Here is a 27326-nt window from a genome sequence, read left to right on the forward strand (position 1 = left end):
GCTCTCGCCGACGCGCAACAGCGGCGACGCCCGGGGTTCCGAGGCTGAGCCGGTTTCTGACTTTCAGAGTTTCTGCTGTCTTCTGGTCCCAGAGGAGCGTGTGGACCCAGTCTGAGCCAAGCTTTGGCTGCTGCTGGCAGCTCCCGACCAGCTCACGTGATAGGAGAGGCGGCTGAGGAAAGGTGCCACAGCAGAGACTTGCCGGAGAGGCCCAGGCCCTAGAACCGTAAGCGGAATTGGCTTCATTTTGTTGGATGAAGGAGAGCGCCTAGTCTGAGTAGAAAGCTCTAGACTCCCAAGTCAGGCCTCTGCTGCTTGGTTGCTTCTCTTGCTGTGCTCCCGGTGTCTCATATGTACAGTGTGGAATTAGCCTGAGTGATCTCAAAGACCCTTCTAGTGTTTTCTCATATGTACAGTGTGGAGTCAGCCTGAGTGATCTCAAAGCCCCTTATAGTCCTCGGGTGGGTAGTTAGCATCTGTCTACCAGGGTTAAAAGGCCAAATGATGATTTGAACAGAAAGTAGCGAATGAGTGTCTGGATAGAAGATGCAAGTTCCTCTCGACCTCGTTTTACTACTCCGTTAGAAAAACAAGTCTAAAAATCGAATTGCAGCCGTAAAGTGGATAATCCAAAACAGTGTCTTCCTTTACCAAGCCTCACCTGGAAGCAATAGTGAGCTAGTACTTTTGTTTGTAAAGGGAACCCTTAGAAAATAGTTATTTACCACCTCCTAATATACCAGAGCTATACCCTTTGAGACCTGAGAAGGGGGAAAATTTAGGATAGATAGTTGTAGGATCAAGAGCCATGGGCAGATTATTTGGGGGTGAAATGATAGGGCATGAATGTTTTGTAGTTTTGAATTCCTCTATGCCATACAACGGGAGAGATTTTATTCTGCAGAGTAAGGGAGATTGCTTTTCAGAAAATTTAAATAATAGAAATTTAAACGAGGTAGGGATTATAGAGACGATACAGTAACAGCCTTAATCTACAATTAAGGAAAAAGCCCCAGGAAGAAAGTGAAATGCCCAGAATAACACAACTGGGACTACTGGTAGAACTGGGACTTGTGATAGTGTTTCAAAAGATGTTATTTCAGTGTTTCTAAAAGTGTGTTATACACACCACTGCTAGTGCAAGGGCAAACAGTTTTTATTTTATTCTTACATACTTATTAGTTTGGGAATGTGGTATTGGATTTCCATTTATTGTATTATATCAAAAGTTCCTTTAATGTAATCGTAAGTATAACAATGTCATTAAAAGTATGTTAAATAAATGTTATTATAGTTGGTATGTGGTCAAGGCAAAAATCATGACGATGGTATGTGGATAACTGAATTTTGGGAAACAACATTAATGGAATTGCCTAGCATAGTTCAGGGAATGGGATATTACTTCTACATTATTCTATACGGTTTATATTATTGAAACTTTAAATGTAGCTTTCAAAGAAGAATGGAGGAAAATATGAAGTTTGCTACAGTGGAAGACACTGTAGAATACCACCTGTTCCTGATACCAGATGAACCAAGGGACCCAGAAGAACACAGAGAGATTCTTCAAAAGTACATTGAGAAGATAATGACCCAGTTTGCACCTATGCTGGTCCCCTATATCTGGCAGAATCAGCCTTTCAATCTCAAATATAAACCTGGGAAAGGTAAGGCTCTTTTGCTTATTTTGCTTTGATATGTGTGACTTTTAATGTCATTCTGGCAACAGTGATGTATAATAGTCCATAGTTCATTCAGTGTTAGGAGATTTTTTTTTAATTAATTAATTTATTTATTTTTGGCTGTGTTGGGTCTTTGTTGTTGCGTGTGGGCTTTCTCTAGTTGCAGCAAGCAGGGGCTACTGTTTATTGAGGTGTGCGGGCTTCTCATTGCGGTGGCTTCTCGTTGTGGAGCATGGGCTCTAGGTGCGTGGGCTTCGGTAGCTGTGGCATGCGGGCTCAGTAGTTGTGGCTTCTGGGCTCTGGAGTGCAAGCTCAGTAGTTGTGGCGCACAGGCTTAGTTGCTCCACGGCATGTGGGATCTTCCCAGACCAGGAATTGAACCCGTGTCCCCTGCATTGGCAGGCGGATTCTTAACCACTGTGCCACCAGGGAAACCCTGTCAGGAGATTTATATCCTGAGCTTTTTATGGTGTTTGCCTCTATTCAGTTAAGCCCTTGAACTTAAAAAAAATTTTTTTTAATTCATGTTGATGAATGCTTTCTAATACTCATTATCTTAGGAACTAATATATATTCAACATTATTAAGCCATGGCTCTTCTTTTGAACTTTAATTACTATGCCATAATGTATCTAGGTACCTATACTAAACAGGTTCAGGCATCTGGCTTCCTTAACCATAGTTCTTTTAGCTGTTACTCTGTATTCCTCAGTCTTGATAGTATGTTTACTAGGCTGCCTTTCACATAGTTGTTTTGGTAAGGATCTAAGAGTGGCTCTGCTTGGCTTATAAAGAGAAATAATTGAGCTAAATGACCATTATTTGCCACTTGGAAGCATTTTGAGGTTCCTTCAATGCTTCCCTGTATTGTCAGTGCTTGAGATCTGACCTCTGGCCAAATATGGTACTTTGTCCTGTCATTTCTTATAACTTTACTAAAATGAATCATGGATAGGTGACCAAGGCTCTACTCATGCAGTGACTTCTGTGGGGTCTTATTTCAGATCAGGAGCGTGGCATCTTGTGATACCATCATTCTGGCTCTCAATTTAGTGCTTATCTGTTTCCTTTTGGCTAGCAGTTGCCAAATGCAAAACGTTAATTTTATTAAACACCTATTCACTGAAACACGTCATATTTATTGGCAAGAACACTGTCCCATTAGCACAGCCAAAACCAATTCCCTACGTTTTTTCTAGAAAATCATTTTTACACAGTGTTTTCTTGTCTTGCTTAATGGGATTGCTAGCCACCTAGTTATCAAGCTTGTTAGTAATTCAGAATCATCCTCAACTCCTCACTTCACCATGTTCAGTCAGGCACTAAATCCTAGTGTGATTACTCCTAAAATATGACCCCTCTCTACATCTGTTTGGCTACAGTCTAGGCCCCCTTGATCTCTTCATCTGGAAGACTACAGTAGCCACCTAACTAACCTCTCTGGTTCCAGTGTCTGCAGTTCCTGACCCTGTTGCCAGTTACCTTTGTAAAACACAAATTTGATCATGTCACTCTCCTGCCTAACATCCTTCAGGAGTTCCTCATTGCTTCTGGATGAAATTCAAATTGAAGTTTAATATGTAAGGTAGATAAAAATAGACACCCTAACTGGAGCTTCTATACTTGATGAAACTTGGGAAATCTGGAGTAGGGAGAAGAGTTGGTTGGGCAGTTCTTCCCACCTGTTTGGGGATTCTTTTTGCCGTGGTAACTCTTGAGACACTCCGCACTACACTTGTTTGACCTTCATTCTGTTAATATGGTATATTACATTGGTTGGTTTTCTTGTGTCAAATCATCCTTACATTCCAGGAATAAATCCCACTGGGTCATGGTGTACAATCCTTTCAATATGTTGTTGAATTCAGTTTGCTAGTGTTTTGTTGAGGATTTCTGCATCATTATTCATCAGGGGTATTGGTCTGTAGTTTTCTTGTATTGCCTTTGTCTGACTTTAGTATTAGGGTAATGCTGGCCTCATAAAATGAGTTTGGGAATGTTTCCTCCTCTTCAGTTTTTTGGTAAGAGTTTGAGGAGGATTGATGTTAATTCTTCTTTAAATGTGTGGTAGAATTCTCCAGTGAAGTCATCTAGTCCTGGGCTTTTCTTTGTGCAGAAGTTTCTGATTACTAATTCAATTTCCTTACTAGTTATAGATCTGTTCAGATTTTCTATTTCTGCACAATCCAGTCTTGATAATTTGTGTGTTTCCAGGAATTTATGCATTTCTTCTAAGTTATCCAGTTTGCTGATGTACAATTCTTCATGGTATTCTCTTACAGTCCTCTTTATTTCTGTGGCATAGGTTGTAATATCCCCTCTTTCATTTCTGATTTTAGTTATTTGAGTCTTTTCTCTTTTTTCTTAGTTAATCTAACTAAAGTTTTGTCAATTTTGTTGATCTTTTAAACAAACCAACTCTGTTTAGTTGATTTTTTAAATATTGTTTTTCTATTCTCTATTTCATTTATCTCTGCTCTAATCTTCATTATTTCCTTCCTTTAGCTTTGAGTTTAGTTTTTTCTTCTTTTTCTAGTTTCTTAAGGTATAAAGTTAGGTTGTTGATTTGACATCTTTTATAACTATAAACTTCCTCTTAGCACTGCTTTCACTGCATCGCATCTTTGTGGCATGTTGTGTTTTTGTTTTCATTTGTCTCAAGATATTGTCTAATTTCCCTTGTGATTTCTTCTTTGACCCATTGGCTGTCTGAGTGTCTTGTTTAAGTTCTACATATTTTTGGATAATGCACTTGTTTGAAAATTTCTGCTGACATTCCCAGAACCACGCTATTGTCTGTCATGCCTCTGTGTTTTTGCACATGCACATGTTCTCTCTTTCTGGAAAGCCTACTTCTGGTCATTCCTCCAGATGAGTGTAGCTCCGATATCACATACTTTATGCTCACATAGCCCTCAGTGTATACCTCTGTTCATCATCTTGTTTTGTGATGCTTGGTTGTCTATCTCTTGTTGTCTAGACCCTAAGCTCCTCAAGAATAAGCTTCTTGTATCTTGTTCAGGATTGCAACCCCAGCTCCCAGTATAGTACCTGGAGCATAGCCAGTCAATAAATGTTTGTTTAATTGAATGATTACTTGTACTTTTATTTGCACTGGTATATTTATTTGGTTATATGATTGCTTTTCTCTTGTTTTTAGGAGGTGTTCCTGCTCATATATTTGGCATGACAAAGTTTGGAGATAACATTGAGGATGAATGGTTTATTGTTTATATAGTAAAGCAAATTACAAAGGAATTTCCAGAGTTAGTAGCAAGGTATTATAGCTTTATTAATAATTCTAAAGGAATTCTATTATTGAAAATGACTACATTTAGTAGTATTTTTTTCTGTAGTCTGGTGGAAATTGTACAAACTTGGGATGTAGATTTTAAACGTGACTTCTGTATTTTCTTCCTTTTCTCTTGTGACTTCCTTTTCTTGAAGAAGAATTAAAGAATCATTTGAGAGTTCAACTTCAAAAAAATTTCAAACAAAACCTGCTTATTTTAGATTTTCTCTTTTTCTTCTTGTTATGAAAGAACAAATACACATGGTAAATAAAATTCAAACAATACAAAAGGGTGTACTGCTCTGACTTCCCAAAAGTAATCACCGTCAAATTTCTTGTGTCTTTAAAAAAACAAATTCATCTCAGATATGCATATTTCACAGATTTCTTTACTGTGTCTTCCTCTATTAGACTATAGCTATATTTTATGAGAAATCATATACAGAAGAAATTTAAAGATAAATCAGTGTGCAAGTTTATGGACAGGAAGCAAAGTAGACGATAGTGCATTCTAATTCAGTTTTAAAAATAGGAATGGATAATTATCTGTAATTCCCAAGTTTTGCCAGCAGAGGGCGCTCCACCCATTTAACATATGTCCTAGTTTTCCTCATCGGCCCCCAAATTCTGGTCTTCTATCCACCCAGTCTTTTCCCCAGCAGAACAAGAAGAAAAAAAGAACAACAATTTTGGAAACTTGTTATTATATCAAAATTTCGGGCATACATAAAAGTAGAGAGATGGGTACCTTCATGTACCCATCACCCAGCTTCAGTAATTATCAACTCCTGGTGATTCTTATTTCATTTACTTCCTTCCCCACTCCCCCATCACATAGCAAGATTATTTTAAAGCAGATCTCCAGTATTATGCCATTTGATTTTTAAATACTTCAGGATGTAAATCTAAGAGATAACAAACACTACTGTTACCATACCTACAAATACATAGCAATAATTTTTTAATGAATGATAGAATTTTAAATGAACAGACACAAAAATAGTAGTTTCTATCTTTACTAGGATAATAAGAAGGGGGCAATACCTTTCATGTGCTGATTCTGATTTTTATACATGTAATGATGGTTCATACCTACACACTAGGCCCCTAAAGCTCTTTAATAGGCATCTACTGTCTTGTCGGGGTTTTTTTAAAAATTAGAAAAAGGAAGAAGTTTTTCCTGTATGTCTCTGCCAGATTAATATTCCTAAAGTAGAGCTCGAACCATTTTACTACGCTTCTCTAAAACCTTTCATTCATTTTGTCTATAAAATTCAACTCATTCTCATTGATTCTGCCAACATTTAAAGCTCTTCACAAAATTATATAACTGTGCTTTTCTAGTCTTGTTCTTTACTCGTTGTCATTCTTCAAATATCTACCTTAACTTTGCTACCTCCATGATTTTGCTTATGCTCTTCTCTCTCCCAAGAACATCTCTCCTTTTCTCCGTATATTGTTATCTCCACCCATTAAAAGTTAAAAAAAATCTAGAACAGTATATATGATATGCTACCTTTTGTGCAACAAGAGAAGAAAGAATTTATATTCCTATTGGATGGATTACACATAAGCAAACTCTAGAAGGATAAACAAGAAATAACAATGGTGGAGGGGTTGTGCATATAGATACAAAAGCAGGAAGGAGACTTTTTCATTGTATAACTTTTTATGTATTTTTTTAAAGTTTTAACCATGTGACTGTATTATCTATTCAGAAATTTAAATTTTTTAAAAGTCATGCAAATGAGGCAAAACAAAATTATCTTTCAAGGTCCAGTAATACCTCCTCCATAAAGGTTTTCCTAATCTTGGCTATACGTGATTTTTTTTCTTTTGAAACCCCATAGTACTTTATATATTTTCCATATTTTTTTCTATTGTTATTTATTTATGTACTTATTTTTCTCTCCTTGTCACCCTCACCTAAGGAATTCCTCCTTACAATCTTAGAGTCTCCTTCAGTGCTTAGTGGTATCTTAAACATTTTGCTTAATTATAGAAATCTACACATGGTACATACTCATATATTTACTAAGATAAAAGAGAAAATGTATTAGAACAAATTTGTTTGATTATTAGCAAATATGTGCTTTTTTGAATATAAAGTTAGAAATTCTTTTGCATTAGGATTGAAGACAATGACGGTGAATTCTTGTTAATAGAAGCTGCTGACTTTCTCCCTAAATGGTTGGATCCTGATAATAGTGCCAATAGGGTAAGTATATCCAAGTTTGGAAAATCTACAGAGGTGAAATCATGTTGCAACATTTTCATATGCACCGAGAGTTTGTCACTGCCTGGTATGAAAATTAAAACATCATTTTGCAGGTGTTTTTCCATCATGGGGAGTTGTGCATTATTCCTGCACCAAAGAAACCTGGAGCAGTATCCTGGTTACCGACCACACTCCAAACAATCTCACAAGCACTGAATATAATCTCAACACACCCAGAAAAAATTTTGGCTTCAGAATCTATACGAGCTGCTGTGAATAGACGCATCAGAGGGTAAGAAAAATAACACTTTCACTGCTAGTCAAGGAGCCTTTTGATTTCATGTCGCTCAAGTCTTCTGTTGAATCTGGAATTTCTTTCACCTAAATTAATGCTAATTTTCATGCTGTCTTCATCCTTCGTGAAATTGACCAACAAATTAAACTTACGTGTTTTAAAATCAGGAAACAGATGTATCTTTTAATTTCCATTTAAAAGTGTCATAGGCCCAATAGTTTTGCATTTATTTACCTTAGATATTATGGCTAAGTATTATGTAGATCCATAGATAGAAATTTTCAGACCTTTAGAAATAGAAACCTAAGTGAGCACAATTGTGTTCAGGCTTTTTCTGTGGTTCTTGGAGTATATATGGGATTCTTTGACCTAGGTGGAGCACCGTAGGTTCTATTCAGAAGAGAATACCTTAGTCTAATAACATAATAATTCAGCCATTCAAATGTGAGTGCCTATTAAATGTTTAGCACCATTCAGGTCTTAACAGTATTAAACATTTCTTTTAGCTTCGCTTCAGTACACTTTGTACCATTTTTTAGGAGAATAAATTCTGATTTTATTTTTTATTGGGCCACCTTAATCCCTTTTCTTTATTTTCCATTTCTTCCCGCTTTTTCTGTCTCTCTTCCTTCTTGTAGTCTTTAGTATATACAGTATCTTTTTTTTTAATTAATTAATTTTTTTGGCCACGCAGCTTGCAGGATCTTAGTTCCACGACTAGGGATTGATCCTGGGCCGCTGGCAGTGAAAGTGCCAAATCCTAACCACTGGACTGCCAGGGAATTCCCTACAGTATCTTTATCTTCACCTCTCTTGTCACTTTTTCCATCTCACTCTTGGTGAACCAAGACAAGAGAAAATGTTAAGGGGGAAGTAAATGGTATAAGAATCCTGGATGTTTACATGTCATAAAATAAAAATAATTATGTTACCTGTCACAGATACCCAGAAAAAATTAAAGCCTCCCTTCATCAAGCACACTGCTTCCTTCCAGCTGGCATTGTAGCAGTGCTAAAGCAGCGCCCCAGATTGGTGGCTGCAGGAGTCCAGGCATTTTACCTGCGGGACCCCATTGACCTGCGAGCCTGTCGTATATTCAAGACATTCTTGCCTGAAACACGAATAATGACTTCGGTAAGCTAGTTCTCTTGGTCATTTAGTTTCTCTCACTGGAAATAAAATGGAACATTTTTAATTGTTCACTAGAAAAAAATTGGAAATATTCTGTTTCCTCATAGCAAGTTAATATACATTTTAAAATTTTTTCTTTTCTCCTATCCAGGGGAGGAAGATTGTAAGAGACCTGACTCCTTATTTTGTATTTCAATGTTCCCTAGCTATTTCTGACCATATTTTCCCTATTTGAGTAGTTATATCCTCATAACAATAAAACATTTCATTTCTTCCAGAGAATTAAGAATTATTCTATATCATCCACCCACCAAAATTGCTGTGTAATGTAACTAATGATTTGAATTACCTTAGTGATAACTAAATATAGACAAGTGAAGGTAAATTTTATGGGTATATGAATTATATCTCCGTAAAGCTGTTACTAAAAAATGTAGGCAGTAAATAGGTTGGATCTTCTTTGCGTTTATATGAATATGAAGCTCATAAATGAAGTTACTATGAAGTTATTATTAACTATGAAATTATATTCAAATTTTTAATTTCAGGAAAAGACTCACATATTTTGTGCCCCAATGTCCAGGTCACTTTCACTAAATGTCTATATGCACAGTTGGTGCAACAAAGGTTTGTGCCAGACCTGCGGAGTGGATACAGGCTGCCTCCTCCATCTCATCCGCAATACCGAGCCCACGAATTGGGCATGAAGTTGGTAATGTTAAACCAGAAAATTTTATTTTCTTCCTTTATGTCAAAGGGCTCTTAAGAGAATAATGACAGAGCTTAGAAATCTAGATATATACCCTATTAATGTGAGAATGTAGTAAAATGTAGCATTTCAAATAAGAAGGAAAAGTGGATTATTCAGTAAGTGATGATAAAACTGTGAAGCCATCTGAAAAATTAAAGTTGATTACCTCACACCTATGCCAAAATAAATTCCAGTTGGGCCAAATATTTAAATGAAAAAAACGAAACCATAAAATTTGAAAGAAAACATAGGAAAACTTTGAAAATCTGAGTAGGAAAGGCCTTTCTAAGCACGACTTGAAACTAGAAACTGTGAAAGAAAAGATTGATAAATTGGATAATATAAAAATTAAGCGGGCTTCCCTGGTGGCGCAGTGGTTGAGAGTCCGCCTGCCGATGCAGGGAACACGGGTTCATGCCCTGGTCCGGGAAGATCCCATATGCGCGGAGTGGCTGGGCCCGTGAGCTACAGCCGCTGAGCCTGCGCATCTGGAGCCTGTGCTCCACAACAGTGAGAGGCCCACGTACCGCAAAAAAAAAAAAAAAAAAAAAAAGCATTTCTGTATGAAAAAAACATAAATATAGTCAAAAGACAGTAAACTTGGTGAAAGTGTAAAATATATTTGCTATTTATTTAAATTTATTTTATTTTTGGCTGCATTGGGTCTTCATTGCTGTGTGTGGGCTTTCTCTAGTTGTGGCGAGCAGGGGCTACTGTTCGTTGCGGTGCATGGACTTCTCATCGGTGTGGCTTCTCTTGTTGCAGAGCACGGGCTGTAGGTGTGCAGGCTTCAGTGGTTGTGGCATACGGGCTTCAGTAGTTGTGGTGCGTGGGCTTCAGTAGTTGTGGCTCGCGGGCTCTAGAGCCAGGCTTAGTAGTCGTGGCACACGGACTTATTTGCTCTGCAGCATGTGGGATCTTCCTGGACCAGGGCTCGAACCTGTGTCCCCTGCATTGGCAGACAGATTCTTAACCACTGCACCACCAGGGAAGCCCTATATTTGCAGTTTAAATGACAAAGAGTAAAAAAACTAGTAAATGACAAAAGTTGATTTATCTAATATATAGCATTCCCACAATTCAATATAAAAAAATAGTACTAATCAATCAAAAAATCATCAGAAACCATTAACAGTCCACAGAAAAGGAAATACAAATGATTTTTATGAAAAATGTTGACACTTGCTCATAATGAAAGAAATGCAGTTTAAAGCTACAAAATAGTATTTTTCACCATTTGATTGGCAAGTATCCATAAGTTTGATAATACATACTGGGTTTGTAAAAATACATAAAGAGGTACCCTCAAACATTATCGATAGGAATATAAGTTGAATCAGTCTCTTAGAACAGTTTGTCACTTTCCATAACATTTAAAATGCACAAACCCTTCTCAGCATTTTCACTTCCAGAAATCTATCCTCCATATATTTTACTTGTGCACAAAGACGTACGAGGATACTCATGAAAGCATTGTTTATAGTAGCAGAAGAAGTAGCAGAAGTTTTCTCTAGAGTGATCAGGGAAGCCCCCTATTAGAATTATTTTGCCATGTGCATTTATTATATTTTTTAGCCAAAGGACTCTTAAAATGAAGTGATTCCCTCCGTTTACTATGCCTGAGACTATGTTTAATTCATTTATAATTCTGTTAGACAAGAAACCTTTTGCAAGCCTTTTTTCTGTGAATTTTATTTTATTTTTATACAGCAGGTTCTTATTAGCTATCTGTTTTAAACATATTAGTGTATACATGTCAATCCCAATCTCCCAATTCATCCCACCACCACCCCCCCACTTACCCCTCCACTTTCCCCCCTTGGTGTCCATACATTTCTTCTCTACATCTGTGTCTCTATTTCTGCCTTGCAAGCCTTTTTTAAGCAAACAAGAAATAAGTTTAAATTTCTAGTTTTTTAATTAGTGAGAAAAGAAATCTCTTTGAGGAGAATAAGAATCTTTGTTTTGTATTATTTGCTTCCCCTTTATAATTTTTAATCTGTAGAGATTAAGAAACTTGGAAATAAAGTCAGATTTTTTTTTCCTAAAATTCAGAAAGTGTTTTAAATGTCCACATACCCATGTGTCCAATCACCTAGTTCTTGAGTGTGGTTAAATGGAAAGAAATTAACCTAATAATAAAAATTCTATCTTTTCCATCTAGGCTCATGGATTTGAGATCTTATGCTCCAAATGTAGCCCACATTTTTCTGATGCCAAGAAATCTCTTGTGACTACCTCACCGCTCTGGGCTGGCTTCCTTGAAAGTCTGAAAAAGAATGATTACTTTAAGGTAGGACTTGCAATGCATTTTTTAAATTGGACAATCCAGGGTAAGTCAAGCCAGTGAATTAAAGTTCTATGTCCATATTTAACGTGTGACGTAATTGTAGGAACTAGAGTTGAAAGGCACCATTCTAGCTTGGTGGTAATGAGGGAGTGTCTATAAACTGTTTCCAATATTTTAGAAGAAATAATAACATCTATATAAAGTGATAAAAGTTATTATTTGTATCAGATGAACAACTTGCACAAATCTATAAAGCAAACATGAAGACACCAAATAGAAAAGTTAGCAGAGACATGGATTAAAAATTTACCTGACCTAAATGGGAAGGAAATCCAAAAAAGAGGGGATATGTGTATACGTATGGCTGATTCACTTTGCTGTACAGCAGAAACTGACACAGCAGTGTAAAGCAGCTATACTCCAAAAAAAAAAAAATTGCAAAAAGACAACTACTAAATTTCTCTTAAAATATTCACTCTCGGGCTTCCCCGGTGGCGCAGTGGTTGAGAGTCCGCCTGACGATGCAGGGGACATGGGTTCATGCCCCGGTCCGGGAAGATCCCACAGGCCGCGGAGCCGCTGGACCCGTGAGCCATGGCTGCTGAGCCTGCGCGTCCGGAGCCTGTGCTCCGCAACAGGAGAGGCCACAACAGTGAGAGGCCCACGTACTGAAAAAAAAAAATTCACTCTCACAAGTAGTAAAGATAACCATATTAACATAATAATAAAGACTGTTTTTCACATGTGTAAAAAGAATATGAATGATATTCAGTGCTGTTGAGAATATAGTGAAAATAATACACCTATACATTGCTGATAACATCGTAATAGTTAGAACCTTAACTGGGAAGTAATTTGATAGTGTATTCCAAGAACTATAGAAAGGTTCAAACTTGGAACCTTCAATTTAAATCATCTACTTTGGGCTTCCCTGGTGGTACAGTGGTTCAGAATCCACCTACCAATGCAGAGAACATGGGTTTGAGTCCTGGTCCGGGAGGATCCCACATGCCACGGAGCAACTAAGCCAGTGTGCCACAACTACTGAGTCTGTGCTCTAGATCCCACGAGCCACAACTACCAAGCCCGCGCACCTAGAGCCCATGCTCCACAAGAGAAGCCACCACAATGAGAAGCCTGCGCAGCAACAAAGACCCAATGCAACCAAAAATAAATAATAAATTAATTAATTAATTAAAAAAATAAAAATAAATCATCTACTTTAAGGAAACATCCAAGAAGTAGAAAAGTCCTTAAGAATATGATGATTTTAAAGACTGTGTAGTGGTATGGAAAACTGCTTATATTACAGTATATTTTTTAAAGAATATAAAATATTAAGTATGAATGCCACCATAAACATGCATGTGAAAGATAGAAATGGTAGTTAAGGTGGGATTATGCTACTTTTTGGCTCAATTTGTACTTTGCTTTATAAATTAATTACTAGTTAATCAATTATTTCTTAATAATGAGTTAAATAATAGAAAATGATAGAAAACCTTCCAAATTGGAAAGAGGCCCTTAATGGTGAAAAGGATGAGGGACCACTACATTTAACCTAGTCCCTTTTTTGAAGAAACTGGAGCCCAAACAGGTACATCAGTGACAAAACAGGGACTAGGACTCAGGCCTCATGATTTTTTTTTTTTTTTTGGTACACGGGCCTCTCACTGTTGTGGCCTCCCCCATTGCGGAGCACAGGCTCCGGACGCGCAGGCTCAGCGGCCATGGCTCACGAGCCCAGCCGCTCCGCGGCATGTGGGATCTTCCCGGAACGGGGCACGAACCCGTGTTCCCTGCATCGGCAGGCGGACTCCCAACCACTGTGCCACCAGGGAAGCCCAGGCCTCATGATTTTTGAACAATATATTATATCGTACACTGCCTCCCTGAAAGTTGCTGGTGAGCAGGTTATTTTAATGATACCATATATATAATGTTCTGATGGGCATTATTATTTTTTTAGGGACTGATGAAAGGTTCTGCTCAGTACCAGGAAAGGCTAGAAATGGCAAAGAACTACTTCCAACTCTCCATAAACCGGCCAGAAAGGTGAGTTTATCACTACCTGAACAGATTGATTACTTGCCAGAGGTTAAGGAGTTACTTACTCTTGAGATAGTTGCAGATGTTGGAGTTTCCATATTTAAACAGTTAATGGCCAGGCTCGTGACTACTGAAGGAGCAGGGGTTAGGGAGAGGAAGTGTTGTTACAGAAGTTTGCTGGCACTGGCAGCTGTCACCACCATCACCGTCATCATCATCATCATCATCATCATCATATAATGGCTAACGTTTATTGAGTACTTAAAAGCATAGGCCACTAACTTGTTTAATCCCCCTTAAAGCCCTATGAAATAGGTACAATTATTATTTTCCCTATTTACAGCTCAGAAGCCGAGGCCAAGAGAGATTAAATAATTTGCCAAAGGTTACACAGCTAATAAAGTGACAGACCTAGGATTTAAACTCAGGCAGTCTAGTATTGAGCCATGTGCTTAATTCCTATGGGAGTTCTGGGCTGTGTTTAGATTTTTTCAGATGGATCTGAAATGCAGGATGAAGCAGGCGTTCACCTTCCAAATCAAATCTCATTCTAACCTGCCATACATTTTCTGGGGGAAGAAAGAAATGAACACAGGGTTGGAAGGAAATGGCTCCCCTTTAAAATTTGATAAAATTGAGTTTCAGTTCTGGTAATGGTGGAGTAACATATCAGAATAACCCTGTGCTAATTACAATGATAAACCCTGGACAGAATATAAAAAACAATTATTTGAAGACAGTGGAAAACAACAAAAGCAGGCAAAAATCAGAGGGAATAGGATCATTGAAAGAAGAAAATCACATTTGTCTGACTTGTCCCTTGAGGGTACTTCTAGTCAGTGTGGCTCAAGGAAATTGGAGCTCCTGCAGAAGGTCTTATTGAGCTGAAGAATCAAAGGTCAGAATTTGAATATTGGAAAAAGTTCAGTTTATGTTTGCAAAATTGAATTTGAGATACTTAAAGCTATTAAATAACATGAAAGATATAAAGGTATTAAATAACATGAAAGAAATAACTTTGTATATGTTATGGTTTAAAAGGTCCTGAGTTGTGCGTGGGTGTGGTTTTTGTTTTGTCATTGGGCTTTTTTTTTTTTGGTCAAACCAATGTGGTTTTGAACCCCAGTCATTTTGCCAGCATCTCAAACATCACATATTTGTGTAATAAAATGTTCTTTGAAGACTGCATGAAGCAAAGTTGATGCTGAGAGAACTCCAACCTCAGTGTCTGTGAGGTGGTAATGACTTTACAGCAGTCTTTACTCTTTTTTAAGTGTCTAGGGGTGCCTTTGTCCCATTCCCGTCAGTTTTATCTCAGTAATTGGAAAAGATGTTGCCTTCTTAGGGTATCCTTTAAGAAAACTTGGGAAAGAAAGTAAAGGAGGTGGCCCTCATAGTTAGGAGAATCTCCCCCTATGATGATCTCTGTCTCCTCTAGGAGACCACCCCCCTTGTTGAAAAGTGTTACCTTATAGTCTTAGGTTGAAGAGAAGTTAAGAAATGAGGGAGACTCATATGTAGGAGAGTTAGGGCTTCTCCCACAAAATAAGATAGATTGATGGTTGGGTAGTTCTTTTTAAATATAATAAAGTTTTTTGTTGTTATAAAAGTAACATATTCATTCATTACAGCAAATACAGAAAGACGTAAGAAGGAAAAAATTTATATCATGAGTAAACCACTATTATTATTCCAATCTACTGCCTTCCAGGATTTTTTTCCCCATAACCGGTTGATTTTTTAAACATTTTTTATACTATATAGAAATCTTGTATCCTGTTCATAATTTTTACTCGTTACGATCTTACATTTTCCATGACCTTAAAAAGTTTTGATAAGCATAGTTTTAAATAACCACACAGCATTTTAGCAAATGGACCATAATTTACTTATTGCAAATAGCTTAAATATCCAACATTTTAATGAGTGTTGCAGAAGAGGCTCCCATTCACCAAACCAGGATAACTTCTAAACAGTTTGAAACCAAACTCACATCTCCCTCCAGACCTCTTCTTTACTTCCCAATGTTCTTTTTTATTAGCTGAATTAATGTCATAGACTGTTTCCTACTGTCTTTTAATAGTACCACCATCCTCCTTATCACCCAGACCTCCTCTCTCTCCTTGGATCCAGTCCTTAGATCCTGTCTACTATTATCTTGTGTCTTGCATTCTTTTTCCTTACTGCCCAGCTAGCTACTCTACTTACTTTAATTCTTGAACTATGGCTACACCTAAACTTGTTTCTCAACCTCTAGAGACTCTTCTCTTCCAATTCAACCATTAGAGCCAGGAGAATCTGCTTGAAGTATGTCTTTAATCATGTTACTCCCGTCTCCTAAAAATTATTAGAGATTGTAATAGTGAAAAATTACAAACAATCTAAGTGTCCATCAATAGTAGATAAATGAATTGCAGTGTATTTACATGATGGCCTACTTCCATTAGTTAATCAGAGATTAGCTAAATATCCATAAATCTAATTCAGGATTTCTCAACCTTGACACTGTTGACACTTTGGACCACTTAATTCTTTGCTGTGGGGGACTGTCCTGTGCATTAGTATGAGGTGAAGCAACATCCCTGGCCTCTACCCAGTAAATTCCAGTAGGACTGGCTCCCCTCTCCCCGCCAATTGTGACAACCAAAAATGTCACCAGACATTGCCAGATTGTCCCCAGGTGAGAACCACTGGTCTAAATGAATAGATTTCAGAAACATAATGTTGAGGGAAAAAGCAAGTTGTAAATTTGTAAAATACGGGTGCTATGCATATAAATTGTAAAAATACACAAAATATCATGTATTATGTATAGATACATGTATCTATATTCACTCAATAAATACTTATTATCTCCTATGTGCCAGGCCCTATTCCAGGCACTGGGAATGCAGCAAGTGAACCCAAAGTCTCCCTGCCCTTATGGAGCTTATATACTAGTGTAGGAGAAAGATGGTAAACCATTATATGATGTTAGATGGTAATGAGTACTTTGAAGAAAAAGCAGCGTTTGGGGGGAGAGATATAAGGGCTGCTCTTCTAGATAGGTTGGCCAAGGAGTTTTTCTTTCAGAAGAGATCTAGGGAAGTGAGGGAATGAGGCAGACAGGTATTTGAGGGAATAACATTTCAGGTAAAGAGAACAAAACAGTAAATACAACAAATAGTACACACACACTCTCTCTGTCTCTGTCTCGATCTCTATCTCGATCTCTATCTCTCTGTCTCTCTGTCTCTCTGTCTCACACACACACTCAGTGGCCCAGGAGGATTCTTGTGAGAGCAATCACCTTTGGGTAGCAGAGAAATGGATTGGAACTGGGAGTGTTGATCATCAAAGGAAACTAACTTTATCTATCATATTTTTTTGTAAGTACACGCACATATTACTAGTTTGGTTTTTATGTTAAATGTATAAATGCAATCATATAATTAGACTAGAGATAAGTATAACAATATTATAATTCTGGGTGGTAGAGATATGGGCATTTATTGTATTACCTTTTCAACTTGTCTATATTATTTAAATCTCATAAAACAAAAATTAAAAATAACAAAGAAGCCATCAGTGATCACCCACTCCTTATTTCATTGAGTCTAAACTTAGCCATTTCACGCTTGCTGTGCTGTCATCCCAGCCCATCTATTCAGCCTCGGATTCCACCCTTAAGCCAAACTGAACCCCATTTGCTCTCTGAACATGTTCCTCACTTCCCTGCCTCTATACAAATGCTCATTTATCCCCTTGCATAGTTTCTCTACCCTATCTTACCTGTCAAAATCCTCTTGATTCTTTAAGGCCTAACTCAACTTCTTCCATTATCTCTCTTTTTTTTTAAACTTCTCTGCCTCCACCCCAGTGAATAATTACCTTCTCCTATGACTCTTGTTTTGTTTGTTTGTTTTTATTTGTTTTTATTTTTGGCTGTGGTGGGTCTTCGTTGCTGCGCACGGGCTTTCTCTAGTTGTGGCAAGTGGGGGCTACTCTTCGTTGCGGTGCATGGGCTTCTCATTGTCGTGGCTTCTCTTGTTGTGGAGCACAGGCTCTAGGCGTGTGGGCTTCAGTAGTTGTAGCACTCAGACTCAGTAGTTATTGGCACGTAGGCTCAGTAGTTGTGGCTTGCGGGCTCTAGAGCGCAGGCTCAGTAGTTGTGGCGCATGGGCTTAGTTGCTCCGCAGCATGTGGGATCTTCCTGGGCCAGGGATCGAACCTGTGTTCCCCTCACTGGCTGGCGGACTCTTAACCACTGCACCACCAGGGAATCCCTCCTATGATTCTTTGTATTGATAGCATTTGCTATTTGTCTGTGACTTTATATGTTTGTAATTTATTATGATTATTTGTATATTTCTTTTCTCTCTCCTAGTAATATTTACATATTATGGAGTAGGGACAGTTTCCTGTTACCCACATGAGTTAGCAGGGTGTGCAAATGTTTATTAAATGAATGCAAGTCCATTATGTAACTTGATTTGCTCCATTATAAATAGTTCAGACAGGGTTCCATGAACTTATATAACAAATCACATCACCATCACAAAATAACTCACTCATCATGTAAATAATCTGTGTGTATTTCATTATCAGTTTATAGTAGGAGGAGCACAAAATAGTATCAGAAGACTTGATTTCAAGCCTTTGCTCTGTCCAACTAAATGACCTTGCAAAACTTATAGAAATTCACTGGGCTCTGGTTTTCTCATTTGTAAAACAGGATTATTACCTCCTCATAATAGTAAGTAGAAGGCTAAATGTGAAAGTGTATTTGAGGACTTCCCTGGTGGGGAAGTCAATCTAATAATAAAGAAAATGTATTTGAAGTGCTAGCCTAGCAATCTAATAATAAAGAAAATGTATTTGAAGTGCTAGCCTAGCATTTAATATATGATAGATTAATTTTTGTTTTGTTTATTTTTTGGCTGCATTGGGTCTTTGCTGCTGCGCGCAGGCTTTCTCTAGTGGCGGCAAGCGGGGGCTACTCTTCCTTGCAGTGCGCGCGCTTCTCATTGCGGTGGCTTCTCTTGTTGTGGAGCACAGGTTCTAGGCGCACGGGCTTCAGTAGTCATGGCACGCGGGCTCGGTAGTTGTGGCTTGCGGACTCTAGAGCGCAGCCTCAGTAGTTGTGGCGCACAGGCTTAGTTGCTCCGCGGCATGTGGGATCTTCCCGGACCCATGTCCCCTGCATTGGCAGGCGGATTCTTAACCACTGTGCCACCAGGGAAGCCCTGACAGATTAAATTTTGTTCATACTTTATGCATGTTAGATTAATTTTTGTTCATATTTTCTTCTGGGTTTTCTTTTCCTCGTATATATGATATATATAAATCGAAAGAGTGATAGTAAATCATCAGCTTCATGATAGTGTTCCATGGAGCCTGCTGCAGATCCAAAGGGGAAGGCAGAATGGGCAGGTCTCTGAGCCTCCAGCGTCCATTTCAATCAAAGCAGTCTTTCAGGTTTTTTTTTTTTTTTTAGCTTTACTGAGGTGTAATTGACAGAATTACAAAATTATAAGATATTTAAAGTGTCATCGTAGTGATTTGATATACCTATTCATTATGGAAAGATTCCCACCACCGAGTTAATTAATAAATTCATCACCTCACATATTTATTTATTATTATTTTTTTTTTTGGCTGCATTGGGTCTTCGTTGCTGTGCGCAGGCTTTCTCTAGTTGCAGCGAGCGGGGTCTACTTTTCGTTGCAGTGCGCGGGCTTCTCATTGCAGTGGCTTCTCTTGTTGTGGAGCATGGGCTCTAGGCGCACAGGCTTCAGTAGTTGTGGCTCACGGGCTCTAAAGCACAGGCTCAGTAGTTGTGGCTCATGGGCTTAGTTGCTCCGTGGCATGTGGGATCTCCCTGGACCAGGGCTCAAACCCATGTCCCCTGTGCTGGCAGGTGGATTCTTAACCACGGCACCACCAGGGAAGCCCCACATATTTATTTTTTGTGTATGTGTGTGAGAATAATTTTTGCTCTCTTAGCAGATTTCAATTATGTAATACTGTGTTATCAACGCTAGTAACCATGTTTTACATTAGATCCTATGACTGTATTTATCTTATAGCTGAAAGTTTGTCTTTTTACCAGCCTCTGCTTATATCCCTCATCCCAAGTCCCTGACAACCACTTTTTTATTCTGTTTCCATGAGTTTGACTTTTCTTTTAGATTCCACATATAAGTGATACCATGCAGTATTTTACTTTCTCTGTCTAGCTTATTGCATTTAGCCTAATGCCTTTAGGGTACATCCATGTTGTTGCAAATGGCAGGATTTCTTTCTTTCTCATGGCTGAATAATATTCCATTGTGTGTATGTAATCACTATCTATCCGTCTATTTATTCACATCTTTATCCATTTATCTGTTGATGGACACTTGTTTCCAGTCTTAGCTATTGTGAATAATGCTGCAGGGAATACGGGTGTGCAGACATCTCTTTGAGATCCTGTTTTCATTTTCTTTGGATAAATACCCAGAAGTGGGATTGCTGGGTCATATGGTGGCTGTGTTTTTAATTTTTTGAGGAACCTCCATACTGTATTCCATAGTGGCTGTATCAGTTTGCATTCCCACCAACAGTGCACAAGGGTTCCCTTTCGTCCACATTCTTTCTTTTTTTTGGCCACACCACGTGGCATGTGGGATCTTCCCTGACCAGGGATCTATCCCATGCCCCCTGCATTGGGAGAGTGGAATCTTAACCACTGGACCACCAGGGAGTCCCCTTTTCTCCACATTCTTGCCAACACATGATCTCTCTTGTCTTTTTGATGATAGCCGTTCTGACAGGTGTGAAGTAGTATCTCATTGTGGTTTTTATTTGCATTTCCCTGATGATTAGTTGATGTTGAGCACCTTTTCGTGTCTTGTATGTCTTCTTTGGAAAAATGTCTGTTCAGTTCCTCTGCCTATTTTTAAATCAGATTGCTTGGGAGGTTTTTTGCTGTTATGAGTTCTTTATATATTTTAGATATTAACCCTGAATCATATGTATGGTTAGTGAATATTTTCTCCCATTCTGTAGGTTGCCTTTTCATTTTGTTGATGATTTCTTTTCCTGTACAAAGCAGTTTTTCTTTTTTTTGGCTGCATCACCCAGCTTGTGGGATCTTAGTTCCCTGATCAGGGATTGAACCCGCGGCAGCGAAAGTGCCAAGTGCAACCACTGGACCACCAGGGAACTCCCCAGAGCAATTTTTCTTTGAGCACTTTTATATTTTAGAGTTTCTGGTGGAATTTTGAGAAAAAGGATTCTGTGTCCTAAACAAATGTTTAAAAACAAATTAAACTAGATAATCCCTTCCAACTTTAAAATACTCTGTTTTCGTGATTATTATTCTAAGCTCTCATTAAATACCCATGTCTTTGATTTTTTATAGCTCTCATGCTATGAGCCCAGGTGAAGAAATCTTAACGTTATTACAGACAATACCATTTGATATAGAAGAGCTTAAGAAAGAAGAAGCTAATCTTCCCCCAGAAGATGGTGAGTGATGGACCAGGATAGAGCAGAGGGGTTAGAGAGAATTGAAACATTCCACTAAGTCTCAGAGGGTCCTTTCCTGAGAGTACCTGTCATGTGAGTATAGTATGGCAGTGTCATGCTTCTTTTTCAGATGACCAGTGGTTAGATCTCTCACCAGATCAGCTGGACCAGCTGCTGCAGGAAGCTGCTGGTAAAAAAGAACCAGAGCCCGTTTCCAAGGGGCAGGAGGAGAACTATGACTTAACTCAAGTCTCAGAGAGCATGAAAGCTTTCATATCCAAAGTCTCAACCCACAAAGGAGCAGAGCTGCCTCGGTAATTTGTGTTAAAGTATAAATACCTAAATGGTTATGGCCTATATGTTGACATCATCCAGTCATTGCCAGTTCTCTCTCTCTTTCTTTTCCTTTTTCTTTGTTTAAATTTTTTTTTTAAATAAATGATTTTTACTGCTCTGTTTTCCTCTTTTGGTGCCTAGTACTATGATAACTTACTTATCTGGAGTCAGATTTCTAGTAACCTGATCCCTTATGATCCTTGAAGTAAGCCAAAGAGACCACTTAGCAGATGTAAAGGCCACCACCCCAGAGCTGTGCAGGGCAACCATGTACTTTATTCTTTAGATTTTTACTCAGAATTTTATTGACTCCTAACTTCTAGTTCTCATCAAGCTCAGACTTCTGATCTCCCACCCTCAAGCAGATTGGAAGCTTCAGACTCAAAAGAGGAGGATAAAAGTGTTTATCAGAGGAAGAAATAATAACAGAAGAAATGAGATGTTACATTTGGCAAGTAATAGGGAAAAAAGGTAGATAGAATTGTTACTTGCACAGCAAATATCTCTTCATTAATGTTGATGCTCGTTAGCCTCATGAGAAGATTAAAGTTTATGTTTAGTATTCTCTCTTTGAGAAAGCAGAGATAAGGGAAGGTTTGTTCTTACTTATTTTTAAAGACTTGGTTCTTAAAAAAGATAAACTTTATTTAAGCCTTTTTTTTTTTTTTTTTTGTGGTACGCGGGCCTCTCACTGTTGTGGCCTCTCAACCACTGTACCACCAGGGAAGCCCAGATAAACTTTATTTAAATGAACTTGGATAAATAACAACTTCTGCTAATGTTAGATATATTTTATGGGAGGTGGAGGGTGGGTAGATCCCTAAATCAGCGTAAATTAAATGTGCATAATCAAAGTGCAGTTTTTACTTTTATTTCATCAATCTTTCCCATTTCTGTTGCCCTGTCAGTAAGCATAATTTTTAAAACTGAAACTACAGTTTTCCTTTCTGTGCCTCTTTTGAGAGTATATATCTGGAGTGTTCCTAAGAATGGCACCAGTTTAGAAAAAGTTTCAAAGAGTTTTGTTTGGGATAAATTGTCTTTTTCCTTTAATCTTACAGAGAACATTCTGAGGCTCCAGTCACTTTTGATGCAGATTCTTTTCTTAATTATTTTGATAAGATCTTAGGTGAGTTACAGTGTGATGTTTATTTTCATTTTGCAAGTGTAAGTAGTATAGCAATTGCTAGAGCATTGGAGCATTGGATCTCATTTGCTTTTTTTTTTTTTTAATGATTTTGAGTTGCTTTCAACCATTAATTATTGCCCTATTGAATGATTTTGCAGAGGATGCTTTGCTTAGTGCCTGACATAGCTGTTCATTAAATCTTTGTTGAATGAATGAATGCTGTGTGTTTAGATAGGGTTTTACATGGGCTCCTGTATTACACTGTTTTTTTTTCTCTTTTAGACATACTGCACATATACACTAATAATAAAAACACAAATAGCCCAGTTTTAAAAAAAATCAACAAAGGATATAAACAGGCTTTGAAGAATAAATATAATCAATAAATATAAACAGGCCTTGAAGAATAAATATAATCAATAAATATTTGAAAATAGTTAACTGTTTCTAGTAAGCAAGTAAATACACAATAAAAATAAGAACTTTTTTTTTGCCCACCATATTGGCAAAAATTTAAAAGATTGATAATAGCCAGTTTTCTCAAGAGTTGGAGAAATGAGCACTGTCAAACTGTGGGAGTAGAATTGTAAGTTGTCTTTTCTCAAGGCAGTTTGGTACTCCAGAATGTTCATAAACTTTGACTGAGCTATTTCACTTCCAGGAATTTAATTTATGAAAAAGTTATATATGCTAAGATGGTGATTGCAACATTGTAGTAGCAAAAATTGGATTATAGTTCAGTTTTACAAAAAAAAAAGGTAGAAAAGCAAACCATAGTTCAATATGTATATATATAACAAATGTGTTTTATATATATGTACATATACACACACACACAGAATTGCATAAATAAAGGTCTGGGTACCCACTGAACTGTGAAAAGATCTTTAACTCTGGGAAGAGAGTGAAGCGTGAGACAATTCTGCATAACTTGAATGTTTACATCAAAATGTATTCCTGGATTATGTAATTTTTAAATTTTTTACGTAAAAAATTTTAATTAATTGAATTCACATTAAAAAGAAAAAGCTGAATCTTTCAGCTCAGGCTGTGTACTTTTCTGCAAGTGTTTGCCAGCAGTAGTACCATTTTCTGGAGGGGATTTTTCTGAAGTAGTTTGCCTAATATTCGCTCTTTTTTGATAACATTTTAGATAACATTCTAATTCTTTTGAGATGTGTAATCACTCCAAAAAAATTTAATGAGTGGCTCTTTCTGTGTTGGGGTCTATGTAGGTTCAAGGCCCCATGACTCAGACTCTGATGAACTGGATGAGGAAGACTCTGAATGTTTAGATAGTGATGATGACTTGGATCTTAAAACACAGGAGCCTGGGGAAGAAGCATCTGTAAAAGGAACTCTTGCTGATCTCAAGTCATACATGGCCCAGATGGACCAGGAACTCGCACATACCAGCATTGGCAAAAGTTTCACCACCCAGAAGCAAATGGTATGTGTGTGTTCAACCTCTTTCCCTTTTGAGTCTAGTACAAAGGATAGCTAAAACCATATTTTATCTTAGTTTTTCTTTTCTTTTTTTCTATTTGATTCATGATAATTTTCTGTGATGAATTTTTTAATTTGAATAAATAAGAATGCTAATTTTTTCCTAACACTGGTAGGCTGACGGATTACTGATTTTCTTAAACATAAGCTTGACTATATTACTTATTCTATGTTATCTATCAGGATTTTTTTTAAAGTCATGTGATATGTTCAAATTAGTATGTGGTTGCATATTCCTACTAATAGCTTAAATTGATTTTAAAAAAAGAGAAGGGATATTAAATATCCAAGTAATTTTCAAGTCTTAATAGTGTTTGTTTTTTATGTTTCCCTTATTTAGAGCCAAATTTAGAATTTATCTTCCACTCATGTTTTTATCCTAGTTTTTATACCAGCACTGTCTAACCACAGATAGAAAGAGAATGGACCCTGGAGTCTCATGGGCGGGGTTTGAAATCCAGCTCAGCTATCCACTGTGAATGTATCCATTAACCAATAATTTTCATGTCATAGAATGAACGTGAGAACCAAATGAGACAACAGTAAAACCCATAATGAGCCCTTAATTAATGTCATTCCCCTTGCTTTGATCATCTTAACCACATTTAAAACTAATCACTTTTAGTATTGCCAAAACCTACTAGAAACCATACATTAGGTTTTAATGTGAATAGGAACCACCTGAAGATCTTGTTAAAATATAGATTTTGGTTAAGTATGTCTAGGGTGGGCCTGAGATTTTATATTTCTAACAAGTTCCCAAGTGATGGATGTGCTGCTGGTCCATGGACCACACTTTGGGTAGCAAAGATATAAAAATCTATAGATCAAGCTGCAATCTCTCAAATTCTTTCCTCAGCCTATGAAATCAGAGGCTCAAGTACCAATTCACAGTCTCTGTGGTTGGATCCCACAAGGCCTCAGGTTTTTTGTTTGTTTGTTTTGTTTATTTATTTATTTTTTTTGTGGTACGCGGGCCTCTCACTGCTGTGGCCTCTCCCGCTGCGGAGCACAGGCTCCGGACGCACAGGCGCAGCGGCAATGGCTCACTGGCCCAGCTGCTCCACGGCATGTGGGATCCTCCCGGACCTGGGCATGAACCCGTGTCCCCTGCATCGGCAGGCGGACTCTCAACCACTGCGCCACCAGGGAAGCCCAGGCCTCAGGTTTTTATTTTGTTTTCTCATTGGGGTGGGGATTGTGGGTAGGGAAGAAATCTCACTTCTTTCACGTAGAGAAAATTTAGATTCTTTTTTTTTTAATGTTCATTTTTCTGTTTATTTCTTTTAAAACTCTTAGGCAAGCTATAAAGTTACCTCCTTAATTCTGGTTATCTCCCTTGGGCTATTTCAAAATCGGGAAGAAATCCATTTAATCTGCAGAAACTTATCCTAGGAAGAAGTGTGTTTTAATCTTCAGAACCAAATTTTAATATGTGTGTTCAATTACATAGTTTATTATTAGACTTCATTTTTATTTTCTATCAAGGGAATTTCCTTTCTAATATGGAAATCAATTTTACATTGTTGCTTACTTAGCTTTTTAATGTAACTACCATCCAACCTAATAGCATATTGTACCATGATTTTCTTTTCCCTCCATGAACAAGGAGCCTCTATCCCAGACTGCCAGTAACAATTCAGAGGAGGAAGATTCTGGTGCAGGAGGATCTGTTATGACACCAGTGGATATAGACCTGAACCTGGTTTCAAACATACTGGAATCCTATAGTTCCCAAGCTGGACTGGCAGGACCTGCTTCCAACCTTTTACAAAGCATGGGTGTGCAGCTGCCTGACAGTGCTGATCACGGACCCATAAGTAAGCCAACAAAAGATTAGCCAGCAAACCTAGCCTCTGTTTTTTCTTCTTAAATAAATATTGAGTCTGTCTATGCTCATTTCTAGTTTTGATTACACATTTAGTAAAAATGTTTTCTTCATTTTAAGTTCACAGATTAACTTCTCCTCTGTGAGCCCCAAATGTTGCCCTCTCTGCACAAGTCTTTATGATCTCAACTCTGGGATGCACACAAGGTTTTGAAATCAGCAGAAGAGAGAGAATCAAGCCCTTGAGATAAGATGTACACTCCATATTTAGAACATTAAGTTTATCAAGAATTAAATATTGGGTAGAGGAAGGAAGGTAGATAGGCAAACATGAGGAATGAATGAGTTGCTTTTTTATTCCAGTTACCAATGACCTTGAGTCTGTCTCCCTCAGGTGTCCAATAATTTTAGCGTTTTACCTGTTTTTGCTATTCTTCTTCATGGACCCATTGGGTTCTTTTTATCCTTAGCACCTTCATGATTCATTGCCACATAAATATTCTCCAGGCAGGTGAGCCCCGCACCAAAGTTTCTTTTATTTATCTGCCATTTTTCAGTGCCCCAACCCTGCCCTCTTTGGCCTCTGCTTTCAGTTATCCTTGGAGTTCTAAGAAGCAAAGCCCTCTTCCCACTCACTGCTGGGAAACAAAGTTCAATGTTGCAGCTCCTCCTATTAGCCATTCTCATTTTTTCTTTTCCAGCACAACACATTAATCCAAAAGTAAACACTCCATGGTAGGTTTGAGAAACTCACAACCAGGAGTCCTGCACACTCCCCTTTCTATCAGTATTTTCAGATTCCCCAGTCTGAAAATACTGTGTACACATGTGCTCACAAACACACCCACAAAGAGATAGAAAACATTGGGAGATGGTAATACACATGGACCCTGAACTGTTTTCTTCTAACTGCAAGATATGAAGAAATCTCAGGATCTCTCTTTCGAGAGTGCTTTTCCCTTCTACATGCTAGGTTCAGCCCAGGTCAGGGCAAGCTGCCAATCTAACAGGACAATCAAGTCCCATCACATATTATCCCTCAATATTTCCTGATGAAGGCAGTTTGATTTCCCCAAAGCAATGATGTTTTGCTGGCAATGGTGAGAGTAACAACCTTTTGGGATCAAAAGGAAATTCAGTCACTTCAATCTTTCTAGTTCTAGAATCTCTTTTACTTAGTCCTGTGGGACTTGGATGTGTGAATAATCTTAGGGTCTTTGGCACTTGTGTCTTTAATCACTAGTTAGTTGCCTAAAAGTACCTGAAGATAAGACTTTCCCCAGCCATTCCTCTTTTCAAACAGACCTCTAACAGGATTTCTTCTGAAT

General features: G+C 37.9%; 1 protein-coding gene across 2 annotated transcripts; it reads left to right on the forward strand.

Annotated features, from left to right (window-relative positions):
* On the forward strand, nt 1-26061 carry ECD (ecdysoneless cell cycle regulator). 2 transcript variants are annotated; one of them, XR_012326595.1, is made up of 15 exons: nt 1-226; nt 1450-1667; nt 4843-4960; nt 7105-7192; nt 7306-7484; nt 8429-8621; nt 9202-9330; nt 11534-11662; nt 13629-13714; nt 21093-21199; nt 21330-21513; nt 22597-22664; nt 23900-24114; nt 25186-25336; nt 25780-25916. XR_012326595.1 is itself a non-coding variant. In XM_019936080.3 (14 exons), the coding sequence occupies exons 2-14, from the start codon at nt 1463-1465 to the stop codon at nt 26008-26010; spliced, it is 1932 nt and encodes a 643-aa protein (XP_019791639.1). In that variant the 5' UTR covers nt 6-226; nt 1450-1462; the 3' UTR covers nt 26011-26061. The 2 variants fall into 2 exon arrangements, 1 of the variants encoding a protein (XP_019791639.1); XM_019936080.3 differs by lacking the exon at nt 25186-25336 and having other exon boundaries at nt 6-226; nt 25780-26061.
* Nucleotides 26062-27326: the final 1265 nt, after the last annotated feature.

This window comes from Tursiops truncatus, chromosome 16 (genome assembly GCF_011762595.2).
Source record: "Tursiops truncatus isolate mTurTru1 chromosome 16, mTurTru1.mat.Y, whole genome shotgun sequence".
Classification (NCBI taxonomy): domain Eukaryota; kingdom Metazoa; phylum Chordata; class Mammalia; order Artiodactyla; family Delphinidae; genus Tursiops; species Tursiops truncatus.